This window comes from Prunus mume, linkage group LG1 (genome assembly GCF_029339155.1).
Source record: "Prunus mume cultivar Tortuosa linkage group LG1, ASM2933915v1, whole genome shotgun sequence".
NCBI classification, from domain to species: domain Eukaryota; kingdom Viridiplantae; phylum Streptophyta; class Magnoliopsida; order Rosales; family Rosaceae; genus Prunus; species Prunus mume.
The window spans coordinates 6,405,295-6,421,395 of NC_142698.1; the positions used below are offsets into that span (position 1 = coordinate 6,405,295).

Here is a 16,101-nt window from a genome sequence, read left to right on the forward strand (position 1 = left end):
CCTTTTTAGCGAAAAATATGTAAGTTGGAGACATGCATAAGTTGAAAATATTTTGCTCTCCACTAGATAAGATCAAGGAAAAATCTGATGTTCTTGTAGCTATTGTTCTTTGAATACAAGGTTATCCCCTTGCAAATCAGTCTTGACTAGGACATCTCTGCGCTTGTTGGTCTAGCAACTCTGGTTGAAGCAAATTTGCAAAGCTAAAATACAGGTGCAGATGAAGAGGCTTAACTCTCTAACAAGTGGTTTTTTCTTTCTTTTCATTAGCACATGAAAGGAACAAAAAGAAAACAGAGAGAAAAAGTAGAGCTACCTTAAAATGGTGAGGGTTTGGAAGATTGCATTTTTCAATCAATTTTCCTGTAATATTTTTTCAATCTCATAATTTGCTTTCACAACATTCATACATATGTACATTTCGAATTGATTTTCTGTTTACACGTACACATCATCTCGATCCAAATTTCACGGTATTTCTCTCTAGTTTGTAGAAAAATGTCTCAAGTTCAAATCTCCTCTCCCAATTCAATAAAAAGAACAAAAAAAATTAGGATTATCTGTCCCGTGAATGTCTTTACCAGCTTCTTAAATGGGACTTGTGCTTCAAACTCAAGAGAAAATCCACCATCATTATCGCAGCACTTAAGCTGAGATCGCAAAGGCAAATCCTTTGCAGTTAAAAGCCAAGAAGAAGTGGCTACAAACCAGTTCATATGCACCAGCTAAAACACCCATATTAGAAGAAGCCCAAGATTTAGCTCTTATCAAGCTCAAACCTTCACTCAAACAAGATGCACACTGCAAATTTTCATTTCCTGGTTTGATCAGGGGCTCATAATGTTGGCTTCACTTAGCATTATCCTACCATGCTTCTCCTCAATCATTTATGAGAAGTGTCGTAGTGTCAGGCACATAACCAAGCCCTTTCATCTGCAGAATCAAACTGTCTAGAATTGAAAGTATAAGACCGGTCTCGCGATGCGTTCTATCTTTCGCAGCAAATGTATGAACTTCGTTATTCGCTTCAACCCAACTACGCCCAGTTTCTTTCACCACCCCACTGTATTCCATTTTTTCTCTTACCCTCTTGACATCAGCCCACATACCTTTGGATGCATAAATATTTGAAAGTAAGATATATGATCCACTATCTACTGGATCACTCAAAATTGCCATCTCTGCTGCATACCTCCCCAATTCAATGTTGCCTGCAGCTGTGCATGCACTGAGCAAGCTCCTCCATACAATCGCTGCTGGTTTTATCGGCATTTTCATAATAAATTCCTTAGCTTGAAATAATTTACCAGCACGACCCAGGAGAGAAACTATGCAAGCATAATGCTCTGTCCCTGGTTCGATTCCAAACTGAGGCATTGATTCAAAGTGGCGAAGTCCATCTTCCACAAGGCCTGCATGGCTACAAGCTGATAGCACACCCACAAATGTGATAAAGTTTGGTTTTATTTGCTCCTTCATCATTCTATCAAACATAATAAGGGCTTGTTCTGCTTCTCCATGTTGGGCATATGTTGAGATTATGGAATTCCAACAGGCAACATCGCTCCAAATTTTGGAATCAAATATTTTGCAAGCCTCTTCAATGCTTCCACACTTGGAATACATATCCACAAGGGCATTTGTGACAAATGGATCACTGTCAAGACCCATCTTAATGAGCTGGTTATGGAACTGTTGACCATGCTGGATACTTGCTAGGTTACTGGCAGCTGAGACTAGGGCAGCAAAAGTAAGTTCATTGGGTTTTTGTCTTGATAACTGTAATTCCAAGTATAACTTGAGAGCCTCTTCACTTTCCAGCTGTTGGGTGTATCCGCAGAACATCGCATTCCACACTACAATGTCTTTCTCATTCATCTCCTCGAATACAAGTCTGGCATCACTAATAAATGAGCACTTAGCATAAACATCTATGAGAGCACTGCCAGCAAATACGTCCAAACAGTACCCATATTTGGTGACCAGACCATGGATTTGCTTGCTCAATTCCAATGTAAATAAAGCAGCTGAGACACCAAGAAGGCTAACAAATGTCAAGAGACTCGGGTGGAGCAATCTAAGCCTCATCTCATTGAAAAGATCCAGCGCTTCAGACATCTTATCCTGTCTTGAGTATCCTTCAATCATTGCATTGTAAGAGACCACATTATGATCAGCCATTGAATCAAAAACTCTTCTTGCATTAGTAAGGGAATCACATTTTGCATACATATCAATCAAACTATTCTTCACATAATCTTCATAAACAAGATTAACTCTGATAGCATAAGCGTGCGCTTCTCTCCCATGATTAAGGGCCTCAAGTGAAGCACACGAAGTAAGAATACTACTGCACCCAAATCCATCTAGCTTCCAACCCAATCTGGCCATTTCAGAAAATAGCTTAACAGCCTCCCGGTTAAATGAGTTTTGCATATACCCAGCTATCATTGTGGTCCATGAAATGAGGTCCTTGACTACTATTGTATTGAATAGCTTCCGTCCTGCCTGCACTTCACCGCACTTTGTGTAGAAATCTACGAGTACATTAACAACTGAAACATCCATTACTGTTCCCCTTCTAAGCACATAAGCATGGATTTGCTTGCCACCTCCAATGAACTTGAGCGCAGAACATGCAATCAGAAGACTAGAAAGCACATATTTATCAGGAAGAACGTCAGTGTCTCTCATTTGGTTGAACAGTTTCAAAGACACTTCACTTCTTCCACATTTTGCATACCCTGACATCATGATAGTCCAAGTAACTGCACTTTTTACTTTTAAACCATCAAAAATTAGTTTTGCTTCTTCTATATCGCCATTTTTTGAGTAAAAATCGACTAAAGAAGTACCCACATAAACATCCTGATCAAAACCAGTCTTCGCAACAAAACTATGCACTTGAGCACCTTGATCAACCCCTCCCAATCGCGTACAAGCCCGAATAACACTAGCTAAAGTATACTCATTCGGCTTCCCATCGGAATTCCGGCAGAACTCGGAAAACATCACCAATGCTTCTTCATCATTACCATGCTTGGTATACATAGAAACCATAGAGGACCAAGTAACTGAGTTCTTTTCAGGCATTTTATCAAACAGTTTCCGCGCGTAAACAATAGAGTCAGATTTTGTGTAAGAGTGCAATAGAAGATTAGCAAGAAAAACATCGTCTTGAAGGCCCGATACGACAACCTGGGCATGCATTCTCTTGTCGTACAAAATGGGTTGGTCTGAAACGCGTAGTTGTAAGAGGTTGACCAATGCCCGCCTTCTGCTTTGGAGGTTTTGGATTGGAAGACATGGGTCTTGTGACTGAAGAACAGGGCACGCAAAGGTGGAGAAGTTGAGGGCTTGTGTCTTGGTAATCTTCTTCTGACAATGTGTTAAGTGCAGTGCAAAATTTCTCATACCAAAGGAGAGGAAGTTCTATTCAAATTGTGTGTGTTTCCTTTCTTTTATAGTACTGGTAGGTACATGACAGAGGCTGATTGTGGTTTGCACCCAAGTTATACTTTGATCTGTATTATTGGCTGGCTGACAACGTTGTGATTACTGGTTAACATGGTTCTGAGCTCAACAATTATTGTCTAATTTTTTTGCTTTTTGTCTAATTTTTTTTTAGGGGGAGATTCGAGTATAGGACCTGAGTGAAGGGATAAGGTCATCTCCAATAGTGCATGGCTAAATATAGCCCACCATTTATAGTTTTGTAAGGAATAGTGATGGGCTATATTTTTTATCGTCTCTAGTAGTGCATGCTAAATCATATCTTCTTCAGTATTTTATTATTTTTTAGTATATTCTTTAAATATATTGGATAATTTAATTAAAGTACTACTTTATACCCTATTTAAAATTTATTTTAGAAGAGAAAAAAAATTTCGTATAGGATTTTTGACATTCACGGATAGGATTTTAGAAAAGAAAAATATTTTCGGATAGGATAAGATTAATTTAAAAACAACAACCGCCCACCCAAGAAACTAAAACATTAATTTAAAAACAACAACTGGTCCACCCAAGAAATAATAAAATAAGATATAGCTCACTCAAGAAGTATACCATATTTGGCCCTTTTGGCCCGCTGACTAGGTTTGGCCTGAATATGGGTTTTGGGTGTGAAATGGCTAAATTTGAGGATTTAACCCACTATTGGAGATGGCCTAATTGCTTTTAATCACTTGAACAAGCTAACAAGCTCATGCTTAAGTATAGTTTGTTAGTTTTGAACCAGTGATGGATCCAAAATTCGAAACTCGACTCAATAAAACTTACATTAGACCATCTTCAACCATGTTGAGGCTAAATTCAAATTTCCACCCTCCAAAATACAACTATTCATGTATTTTCAAGACTCAAATTTTTTTTTCCTCCAACCTTGTAGACTCATAATTGAAGTTCGCAATTTTATTAAATTGTTTAAGAATAAATAACCCATAATTTTTTTTTTCTTGTTAATTTTTGTTTCAATATTCGTGATTTAATTTTCTAAACATTTTAACTCAAAAAAAAATTAAAATTCCAAAACATAATAGAATTTCACTTAAAAATAAAAACAAGTACAACACCATACGTATGCCCGGAATTATTCGAACCCTTCATTGAAGCTATTGCCATAATTTTCTTTCATTTTTACTTTTACTTTTTTTCCCATCCTTTATTGTCTTGTTTTAATCATGTTCTGAACCATTGCTCAACTTTGTCCATCTCACTTTATTGGATTCCCTTATATTTCCCTATCTTTTCCTATCTTTATTCAATTATTTTCTGAACTATTTCCCATCTTGTCTTGTTTCAATCACGTTTTGAACCATTGCTCATCTTTGGTCATCTCACTTTATTGGATTCCCTTATCTTTTCCTATCTTTTCCTATCTTCATTCAATTATTTTCAAACATGTAGGTCATCTCATTCTCTTGTCTATTTAAGAAGTGTTATTCTACTAAATTGACCACACAATCTCCTTCAATTCTCCTTCTTACAATGAATTCATGTGGGAAGGCTATACAAAATTTCTTCAATGATGATTCTGATAATGATAACCTTCATCAACAGAGGGTTGCAATGGCTATTCAACACCATACGTTTTTGCTGGAGCGATATGCTCAACAATCCAAACATGGTGGTTTTGTTGCAGGTCGTGAATACAAGAATCGGAAGAGAGAAAAACATCATAAGAGTCTCATGGAGGACTACTTCTGCGAAAAACCACTTTATCCCCCATGACTTTCGTGAGCGAAGCTAACAACCATTTTTCGAATGCTCGATATGGATGCTCTAGACTCCACCGAAGCAATCGTAGATTGGGTGAATCTACACCTTGAATGCTTACGAAAGTTTTGTTCATTATTGAAGCCATGTATGGTCAATGGTACCTCCGTTCCCAAATTCGATTGACCTTTACGGAGCTTTTGCACAAGGCTAGTCACAGAGGATTCCCTGCATGTTAGGCGCCTTGACCGCATGCATTGAGAATGGAAGAACTACCTTTGCCACCGCGGGCGGTTCGACTACAAGCATAAGCCAACTATCGTTCTAGAAGCAGTGACCTTGTATGACACTTGGATATGGTATACCTTTTTCGGCGTTGCCGGATCAAACAACGATATCAACGTTCTAGCTCGTTCCCCGTTGTTCAATGATGTAGTGAATGGAGTGTCTCCCCATATCCAATATGTTGTCAATGAAAATTAATATAATCTAGGTTATTACTTGGCTGATGATATCTACCCTCGTTGTGTGACAACCCGAATCTTAATTAATATTTAATTATTAAAATATTTAGAAGAAATGACAATTTTGCCCTGGGACTAATTTAGTAAAGGGAAGGTTGACCTTTTGACCGAGAAAGAATTTGACTATTTCACTTACACCGTTGCGTAGAGCGCGACGAAACGAGTCCGTAGACACGTATTAAGCTCAATTGGAATTATAACGAAGAAAATACGGTCAAAATACGCTCAAGGGCAAAAGGTAATTTTGGAAAGTCGGATTTTAAAACCCTCGTTCTCTCTCTCTCCCGGGCACAACCCAGGCCCGGATACTTCTCCAAGCCACCGCTGTCGCCACACCTCATCTCGGCCTTGGGACCGGATCGAAAAGAACCGAAGCTTTCCTCTTCTCTTCTCGGTCAAGCCCGGTGTCGAAAACCGCCGGAATCGGCCGGATTTTGCGAAACCCGATTGGTTTCGGAGAAAATTTCAGCGCTCATTCTCCGTCATCCGACCACCGTTTCTGATGAGTGAGGTATGGTTTCTCACCTATTTCTCGAGCTCTAGCTGCCTGTTGGATAGGAATTGATTCATTTCACGTGTAAGAGAACGATTTCGAAACCTAGGTTTTGACAGATTTTTGGGCTACTATTCCGGCCATTTCCAGCCACTTTTTGGGGTAGGTCCAAGAACAAAAGTGGCTCCAAATAGGGTGTTTTACCTAGGGTAGGAGTCTTGAGCCGAGATGTTGAGTTTTTCTGGTGAGGCGTTATCGCTTTAGGCACCACGCGCTGCCAGCGTGTGTGGCGGCGCATGGGCAGCAGGGTGGAGACCATAGTTTGTCCTAAAATGATCTCCTAGGCCTCACGAGTGCGTAGGAGTTCGCGGATCTTAATTCGGATAACGTTTGGACCACGAACGGATCTCGTCTATTATGCGATTTCCGGGTTCGATACGTTTAAACCGTTGGATCGATCATTTTCGAGTATGTTGATCTAGGTAGTTCTAGGATCGTACAAAGATGTCGATGGATCATAAAAGCGAGTCCTGATACTCCAAAAATGTCGACCCTAGAGTATGTTTACGGATAAATAAACCGATTTCATATAAATAAACGATTCATGATAAGCGATTCGATTCGAGTCAAGAACAGAGAAAAGAACTACATGTGGCTTGATCCTCGGTAAAGAATGCGTAGGCAGCCTATAGTTATCGGGCGACCACGAGTTAGGGCTCGGGGTTTATGTTCTGTTTGTGGTATTTTGGTATTTTACGACCTACAGTCACTAGGTGTCAGTTTTAAATAGAATTCGGCCCGGATTTCAAAGTGGAAATTGGGTCAGGTCATTTCACGTTGGGCTACATTGGTTAAGACGATTTCCCAACCGGATACTCCAAAAAAAAGACTATTTGCCCAAAAACAAGAGGTTTATAGGAAGGATGTCAAATGAGCCTTCAGAATACTTCAGGCTCAATAGGCAATTGTTAGGGGACCTGCACGTATGTGGCTCAAAGAACAACTTCATTCAATCATGATGACGTGCATAATATTGCACAACATGATTGTTGAGGATGAGTATGAGGATCTAGATGCAGAATTTGATGATGAAGACAATTGTCCACGAACATCTAGAAGAGCAATAGCAAGACTTGATTATGAGTTTGAGCCAACTATCACGTACGATATAAACCGAGACAGAAAAATTATCTCAGACTACATGGTCCGTCATAATAGAGTTCATGCTTCAAAAGTGCATCACAATCTAAGAAATGATTTGATCAACCACATTTGGAGATGCGAAGGAGAGGGGCAATGAGCTATGTTATGTGTTTAAATTATGTAAGTGTGTTTAAATTATCTAAGCGTGTTTAAATTATGTTGTGTATTTAAATTATGAAAGTGTGTTTAAATTATAAAAGTGGTTGTGTGATTTTAATGAATTGTATGGTTTATCATTGAATTTTTTTTATAAAAACTAATCATAGAAAAATAAACGACAATCATAAAAAAGAAGATAAACGATAATTATAAATAAAGATAAACAACAATTACAAATAAAGATAAACGATAATTAAAAATAAAGCTAAACAACAATTAAAAATAAAGATAAACGACAATTATAAATAAAGATAAACAACAATTACAAATAAACGTAAATTAATAACCACTATGTGGAGGGCTTGGATGTCTCCAGAGTTGTCTTCTGGATTGTAGGGGGAACTTGTATTCATCTGGGCCTCAATAATTTTGTCTTGCTTATTCCCCTAATACTTCTTCTTTCTTGGAGTAAATTTGGATAGGTCCATGGACATTATCCTCTGCTCATTGGCCTCCTTATCTTGTTGGATTTGATATGAATGTTGCTCTTGTAGAAGCTTTAACTTTTGCTGCCTATCCTCTTTTGCCTCATTTCCTTGTTGAACCAATTCAGACAAGAACTTACCACTTTGGTTGAGATAACTTTCAACACCTTTCCTTTTCTTTTTTTCATCCTTTTGTTTATCTCTTCCCAATGGTCTTGGAGTGGGCATGACCACATCATCTTCATCTTCCTCCAAATTGACTATATTGCAACTATGAGAAGAATCTTTGAATGATTGTGTGGGAGATTCACATAGGTCGTTCCATTTTGGGCAATCTTTTAAGATTTGCCAAGCATGATACAACTTGAAAGGCCTATTTGGAGGTTTATTATCATTCAAGAAAATTATTTTTGTATTTATATCCTACCCATGAAATAAAATAAAAATCAAGTTAATAATTGAAAACAATATAAATTATAAATTTAAGCATTGAAAAAAATGGGTACTCACCACATCTTCAAGATTGGAGCCACTCACATGCCTTGCATTGGCCTTTGTTATATATGCCTTCCAAAGATAACATTGTTGGTTGATGATCTTGAACCGAGAAGCAATAGCTTGCGGTGATCGTACCCCAGCTTTGCTCATGCCCGGATCATTTTCCAAAAAAATTTGGTACACACGCAACCAAAATGAATCATTTGATTGATTCGTGCCAATAGCCCGCCTTCAGAGACAAAAACCCAACCTCTACACAATGCCTCATCTTCTTGTGGTTTCCAATTCACACCTCTTTGGGGTTTTGGGGCCATTCTCAACAAGAATGAATGTAGAATGAAAAATTATAACAAATGGAGAAAGGAAAACAAAGGGAGAAAGGAAAAAAAAGAGTTTTGGTGGATTATTTACCAAATGAATGGCTATTTATAGAGTTTGGAATAAGTTTTGGGGTTGGATCTGACTTAGATTAATTATAAATATTAATTTGACCGTTGGATTTAAATTTGAGCCGTTGGGTGTGAAATTTTACCGTTGAGATTGCCTAAAATGAATCAAAATCGTTGATTTTATAGCTGTTGGATTTTTTTTTTTTTTTAAACAGCATAACAAAACATTTGAAAAAGTAGTCGTTGCTTCTCAAAACGGAAGGAATCTTCATTCCCACTTGTCAAAGTGGAGCGACATAGCTAGCACATGGGCTTTGATCCAATAAAAATTATATATTAAAGCAGATTTGGGCCCCACGAGTTTATCAGTCTAGGCAAAATTTGACTGGAATTCCAGTCCAGTTTTGAGTCATCTCAAATTTTCACCTCCCAAAATACATGGGTTGGAGAAGTTTTTTGGAGGCTAAACTCAAAATTTGAATTTCCACCCTTGGGTTGGAGATGGTCTTAGAAACCCAACAAAAAATCAAACAAACTCTCATAATAACATCAATGCCTTTAATCAAACATTAACATACAACAACAAATCAACTATTTCAACAATACCAATATAAAATCAAACATCTCAACAAAATTCCTAAAATAAAAAACCTAATTAATTTCAACAAAATCCCATATTATAATTCATTCTTAATCAACCCCTAGAGTATATTAGAACGCATCAATGCCCCAGTCGTAGGACCGCCCCTGTTTTGAATTCATTGCAAGTTTACTTTGAATGGGTGAAGTTGTGAATAAGGGAAAGAAAGATTGGATATGAGATAAACTACCCTCCCTTTTCAATTTAATTATTGGGTTTTCATGTATAGATTATGAATTTTAATGTAAAATTCACTTACTTTTTTAATTTTATTTCATGTTAGTAAACACAGATAAGTTAGGAATCAAGAAAATTCCAATATTAATTCTAGATAAGTAAAGAGGAAGAAAGGAAGAAGAAGTTAAAATGAGAGAGAGAGAGAGAGAGAGAGAGAGAGAGAGAGAGCAACACAAAAGTTTGATACGCTCAACATGAGCCCATCATAAACCCAAAAATTTCAAGCCACGCCAGCCCAATAAGGACCCTTAGTTTTTCAATTTTGTTAGCTAAATTACAACAACAAAGATTCATAGTATGCTACATATTACAATTCAAATATCAATAATTTCAAAGTTCCATCAAACTTCAAGTTTCAACATGTAAAATAAAATAAAATAAATATACAAAGAGAGAGTCGAATTCGGTTTAAATTGGTCTGCAAAAGTCAAAAACTAAACCAAACAATTATAATGAGATTCGTTTAAATCATTTGACTTTTTTCTAGGTTAAAACCAAACATAACCAATCATTACGGTTCGAATCGATCAGACTGATGCCCACCTCTACTTTGTAGCGGGACGGACCGGACGGTTAGGTCTTTTCATTTTTTGGCTAGGTAATGTTCTAGCTTATTTTCATATAAGAAAAAACAAGCGTGCAATTAGGTACGATTTGCTGGTAGTTGGACAAGCGTGCTTGTCTCAACACTAACTCAATTCTGGTCTGTGGGTCCAGAGATGCATAATCAAATCAAGTCAAGTCAAAATCTGATTGGGAAACAAACCTACCATCTTACTGTAGAATTTATTTATTTATTTTTATTTTTTCTCTATTATTGAGGGAATTTTCAGGTTTAAAATTGGGGAAATGGGTGGATACGAAAATGACAGGTTTATTACGTATGAAGTGTGTTTCATTCATTTCACATGTTTTTTTTTTTCAAATTCATTTCACATGAATTTTTTTAAAAAAAATTAATTTCACAATTCTTTTTTGCTTGGGATTTCACATGTTGGAGATGTGGAGGCATACGAAGTTTTATGGTTTTGAAATAATTCTTTTAATTTGGAAAAAAAAAAACTCCTCTATCATTTTTTGCTGTTGCTAAAAGTACTTTAGAATATCATTATACAAAAATCCTCCTTTTTTCACATGAAACAATATTAAAATAATGCTCCCCACATTTAGGGCACTTCTAGAAGTTGAGTTGTTTTATAGAATAGTACGATAGTATGACCACATAATATAAGCATATACACTTTATTATAATATGAGTGGACGACATGGTTGATATTTCCTCATTTTAAAGAATAACATCAATAAATATCCACTTATATTATAATATATGTCAAATTATGCATATTACTTTATCGTACTATTCTATAATATCTCATTTTGTGATTGGCAGCATTATGATTCTCTTATTTGGACATAATGTAGCAATGTGTTTCATACTTTGTAATGGGGGGACATACATAATTATTTGCGATGTACAATCAAATAGCAAGATAAGAAAAACATTTTTGAAAGCGGGGACATACATAATTATTGGACACTCATGGCCAATGCAGAGTGGCACTGATTTAAGAATCAGGGTCTTCACTTTACTAATGAGCTCATTGTTAAAGAAAAATTGCCAATACGGAGAGGCAAGAAAAATTAGATGTGTTGAAAATGTGATACTTGAATCTTTTTTAAAATTAGAAAGAAAAATTCAAAGGTGGGTTAGACTAATTGCCAGGGCTGTGTGTTCATTATCTTGCACCTAATTTTAAATTCCAATATTCTTAAATTAGATTTATTAAAGTAATTTAGACTATCGCTTATACCCAATATAGGAGCTTAAATTATTATTATTTTTTTAAACCTGCATGAAATGGACTTTAAAAACACACTCAAAACCCATTTACAACATAATAAAGAGGCTTCTAATTGCTTATAAATTACAAAACTATCATCGATTTCTTAAAATAAGCTCAACCCCAAAATCTCATTAAAAAAGACTTCAAACACTCAATAGGGTATCAAAGTAATTTAATAATAAAAATTAAATTGAATAGTGCCATATGTCCATATGTCTTTTTTTTGGGTTTGTTTATAGAAATTAAATGATGTAGCATTATTGTTAAGAATGAGTTTATGACTAAATATATCTGAAAAAGGAACCAGTAAATAAATGAATATGCTAATTAAGGAATTTTTTATTTATGGTAATGATAATTAAAATGCTATTTCGTGAATTAGTTATCTTCTTTTTTCTTTTTCAGGTTTCTCCCAAAAAAAACACATGTAAAAGCATGCACTTCTCGTGGGTCTGTGGTTGGTGGGTAGATTAGCAGAACTGTTGCTACCAACCACATAAATTCTAAAAAAATAACAAGACAAATTTAGTAGGTCCTGGAGGCACAGACGGATACCTCCTCCAGTGAGTCTAACAAAAATAATACCTGAATTTGTTATTTAAATTATACAAATTTATAAATAAACCCATCCTAGACATGTATTTATAAAAACTCAAGTATTATCTAAATATAAACACACCCAAAATCAACCTCAAAGTCAACTTTTTTGGGTGTGTTTATAAATGGGTTTTGAGTGTGTGTAATGATGAATTTTGGGTATGTTTATAAAATATTTTGGGTGTTGGGTTTTTTTATAATTTCAACCTCTATTTTGGGTGTTTTAGTGAAACTCCCTTTAAATTAACACCCCCGAAGTTTTAGTTTGAGATTTCATAAATTACGCAAAAACTTTTAAATTTTATTGGAAGTTTATGTAATTTTTAAAATATTAGGGATTTTGTGAAATACAAAAGTACAAAATTACACCCAGGTTGATGCTCAATTCCGAAATACAAAAGTACGCTCAGCGGCAAAGCCTTAAATAATGTGTTTGCCAAAAAAGACTCGAGACTGGAGCGAGAGAAAGAGAGAGAAGTGACTCTGCACCCAAGTGCTTGAAGCTAAAGACTCTGCAACCAATCACTTTGGTTTTGAGAGAGGTAGGTGCTCTGCTCGTTCTTCAAATCCTCAAATCCTCAAATCCACCACATTTTCATTTGATACACGGTTTTGATTTGTATATTATGTATCAGATGATTGATATTGAATCTGAAATTCGTAGTTTTAGTCAGATTTTTTATGTTTTCGCTTTCTGCGGTGGAATTTCAGGCTTGAATTTGTGGATACAAATCGAGAATTGATTAGGTGAATAGTTTGGCAGAGTCGTTGGTGAAAGTCGAGCTTTTCTGATGATGGTAATGGAGGCCACGGTTGCTCATAGGTTGCAGTTTTCTACCTGGATTGATTCGGAGAAGGTTGCGAGGCGGCCGAGCAGTTCAGCGCGGTGCTCTCAGAGATTGAAGGAGCAAAACAAGCTCCGGGTGCTTGTTGCAGCTCACCTACCCACCTCTAGAGTCTCTAATCGCCAACGACATGTGGCTTTGGAGGTTTCATGCTCCTACAACAAGTTTCCAGGTAGTTGTTGAGACGTTCAATCGGTTTATTTCCTGATTTGTAATAATTATTTAGTTATTGAGTTAATTTTCTGTGTTGAAATTGCATTAGGAAAAGGATTAAAGAAGAAGATATATTTCAAATTTTAGAAAGTTGTATAATTGTTTGCTTATGTGGAAGGAGTATAGTTGTTTTCTTAAAAGAAAAAAAAACATTTGCTCTTCGATGAAGAAGAAAAAAAATTGGTTTCAATAAATGTAAATTGTTTTGAGTCTCAAGAATTTCCCAGGATCCAATAAAATTGTCTCTCTCTTTTTCTATCTCTCTATGTCTCTCCCCCCGCTCATGTATGTCTGTGTGCATATTAACTACAATTAATTTTCTTTCTGAGGATTAAATTTTTATTTCACTTATTACTTTTGTAGCTTCAACAGTGGAATCTGGAAACTTTCAAACTCCTTTTGATGAATCTCTGGTTTTGAAGGTATGCATGGCACACCATTTCTAGTTTGTTTAGGCCGTGAAGTCTGGTGAAAGAAATCCTAGTCTCTATTAATTTATTACAAAATTTATCTCATGTCCAATGTGATTGTAAACTGTGGTACCAACTATATATTATTTATTTATGTGTGCAAAAGCACACACACATATGTCAAGAAAGGGTTAATGTTTTCTCACTTCTCATCTTAGACATTTGTTGGCATATTTCTAACTGGAAGTTAATAAAATTGCAGAATAAGGCACAAGCCATCGAGCCATATTTAAATGGACGATGTATATATCTTGTTGGTAAGTCTCTTCGTACACCCTTTGTCTTCAATCTAGGATTTTTTTTTTACCCTGTACCTAAAGAAACTAATTCTGAATTGCAGGTATGATGGGATCTGGGAAAACAACTGTTGGCAAGATTTTGTCGCAAGCAATTAATTATTCTTTTATTGATAGGTTCGTAGTCCGTCTACTTTTGAGTTTGGTCATTGTAAAAAAAGTTGCATGCTCTATTTTGCTTTCAATGAGAGGAAGGACGGAGTTTTTTCTCTATCATTTTTCTCGTTATTTTCAAGTCCAGTCTGAAGCCTTAATGGTGAGGAATAAACTCTCAAGCTGTATGGAGGACTCTCAGAAGCTATGCCAATGAAAACTGTAGATATTGGCACATGAAATTTCTGTGATGATTGTCTGTCGTTTTATGGCTGATTAGGTTATGAGTTCATGTTACTTCTTACTAATAGTACTCTGTATTTTGGTATATGCTTGTGGGCGCTCTAGTGATACATTGGTGGAGCATGAGGTTGGTGGAACTTCTGTAGCTGAAATTTTCAAACTCAATGGAGAAGGCTTTTTCAGAGATAAAGAGGTCAGTTGGAAACTGTTTCTGTTGATTTATTTACTGCAGATTTTCATGTTTGGCCTGTCATTTTTAGAATTACAGTGCATCGTGGTATAATGCATCTGTACACCTGATGTACATACATACATACATATAGAAAAGTGAAGCATGGTTTATAATTATACTTCTTCCTTTTAGACTGAGGTGCTACGTAAACTGTCTTTGATGCATCGTCTTGTTGTTTCTACGGGTGGAGGTGCAGTTGTAAGGCCCATCAACTGGTTAGTAGTAATACACTTGTGTCTTTTACTAAATTTTCTACGTTTTTAAATTCTCTGTGTATTATATTAATTGTGTTAATATACACATCTATTTGGCGAATCAGGAAATGTATGAAGAAGGGTATTAGTGTCTGGTTAGATGTACCCCTGGAAGCCCTGGCTAAGAGAATTGCCGCTGTGGGAACTGGTTCTCGCCCTCTTTTGCATCATGAGTCAGGGGATGCATACAGAAAAGTATGCTATTTATGTTTAGCTGAAAATTCTTACTAACATAGTCCTTAGTTCTATGATTGGTCAATAAACAGGTTATCTACTGACTGGAAAGTTTACACTTTGCCCTTCCATGCAGACTTTTTGCGTCTGACAAGCCTTTTTGAAGAGAGAGGTGATTCATATGCTAATGCCAGTGCTAAGGTTTCCTTGGAAAGTAAGTGGAGATTTGTGGCCCTTTCTTTGTGTTATGTCATAATAGTAAAAAAAATAAAAACGGAAAGAGAGATTTTTACTTGTACGATCTTCATGGCTTGGATTCTTTGTTGTGCAGATATTGCAGCCAAGTTGGGTTATAGAGATGTGTCCAGTCTCACTCCGACTGCCATTGTTTTTGAGGTTCCTCTCTTACTCTCGCTCTCAATGTTGCATTCCCATCAAATGGAACATAAGCATAGTCCACCTCAAAAACACAAAAAGAGGGCTAGATCTTGAAGCATTATCATAACCTGGTCGTAAATTATGTGTTACTGCTTAATTTGGGTGTACCCTTTTTACCAGGTACTAGAACAAATTGAAGTCTTTCTGAAGGAAGAAGATGGCCATGCCCATATTACGTTCTAAGATGCCAAACTTCCTCGTAGAATTCTTCTTGTGGTATATTTATTTTTTCCTTTATCGTGCTATGTTTCTATTTTCAGTAATGAAACATGGATATATGCGTCTATTGTGTTAATGGAGTTTGAAAAAGAAAAGAACTACTGTCAGATTTTGATTGTAATCTCGAATAAGTTGTAACTGTACATATTGTTTGACCTGTGAAGTGAGGTCCTTGACCCCTCTGCCAGCACCCCCTTTGTTTCGAGATTTCGTTTCAATCGGTCATAAAAGTAGTTCTAAACAATTTTGCAGATCAAACCCTTGTTTGTTACTTCAATTTTTAAATGGACGTGCATTAAAATGTTCTCTAAATTGCCTTTGATTTCTATAATCATGTGAGAGTTGGTTGGTTGCAATTATTTGTTTTTTGCTTCTTGACAGTTCAATACAATGGAGTT

General features: G+C 36.2%; 2 protein-coding genes across 4 annotated transcripts; one reads left to right on the forward strand and one right to left on the reverse strand.

The window, feature by feature from the left end:
• Nucleotides 1-346: 346 nt before the first annotated feature.
• On the reverse strand, nt 347-3,645 carry LOC103331863 (Tetratricopeptide repeat (TPR)-like superfamily protein). Its single transcript, XM_008234538.3, has one exon. It carries the CDS (start codon nt 3,412-3,414, stop codon nt 880-882), a length of 2,535 nt encoding a protein of 844 aa, XP_008232760.2. The 5' UTR covers nt 3,415-3,645; the 3' UTR covers nt 347-879.
• Nucleotides 3,646-12,615: 8,970 nt separating this feature from the next.
• Nucleotides 12,616-15,893, forward strand: SK1 (shikimate kinase 1). Of its 3 annotated transcripts, none has more exons than XM_089051261.1 (11): nt 12,616-12,768; nt 12,938-13,243; nt 13,648-13,706; nt 13,957-14,011; nt 14,095-14,167; nt 14,492-14,579; nt 14,751-14,833; nt 14,938-15,071; nt 15,183-15,260; nt 15,378-15,442; nt 15,605-15,893. In XM_089051261.1, the coding sequence occupies exons 2-11, from the start codon at nt 13,018-13,020 to the stop codon at nt 15,665-15,667; spliced, it is 924 nt and encodes a 307-aa protein (XP_088907387.1). In that variant the 5' UTR covers nt 12,616-12,768; nt 12,938-13,017; the 3' UTR covers nt 15,668-15,893. The 3 variants fall into 3 exon arrangements, with proteins under 3 accessions (XP_088907387.1, XP_088907393.1, XP_088907385.1); XM_089051267.1 differs by having other exon boundaries at nt 12,630-12,768; nt 14,938-15,055; nt 15,116-15,260; XM_089051259.1 differs by lacking the exons at nt 15,378-15,442; nt 15,605-15,893 and having other exon boundaries at nt 12,654-12,768; nt 12,901-13,243; nt 14,938-15,232.
• The last annotated feature ends 208 nt before the right edge of the window (nt 15,894-16,101 follow it).

Bases quoted from the DNA above. Each gene is read 5' to 3' on its own strand.
- LOC103331863 (XM_008234538.3), bottom strand. From the start codon at position 3,414: ATGAGAAATTTTGCACTGCACTTAACACATTGTCAGAAGAAGATTACC.
- SK1 (XM_089051267.1), top strand. From the start codon at position 13,018: ATGATGGTAATGGAGGCCACGGTTGCTCATAGGTTGCAGTTTTCTACC. The intron at 13,707-13,956 runs GTATGCATGGCA...ATAAAATTGCAG, and splicing joins ATGAATCTCTGGTTTTGAAG to AATAAGGCACAAGCCATCGA. The intron at 14,580-14,750 runs GTCAGTTGGAAA...TCTTCCTTTTAG, and splicing joins GCTTTTTCAGAGATAAAGAG to ACTGAGGTGCTACGTAAACT.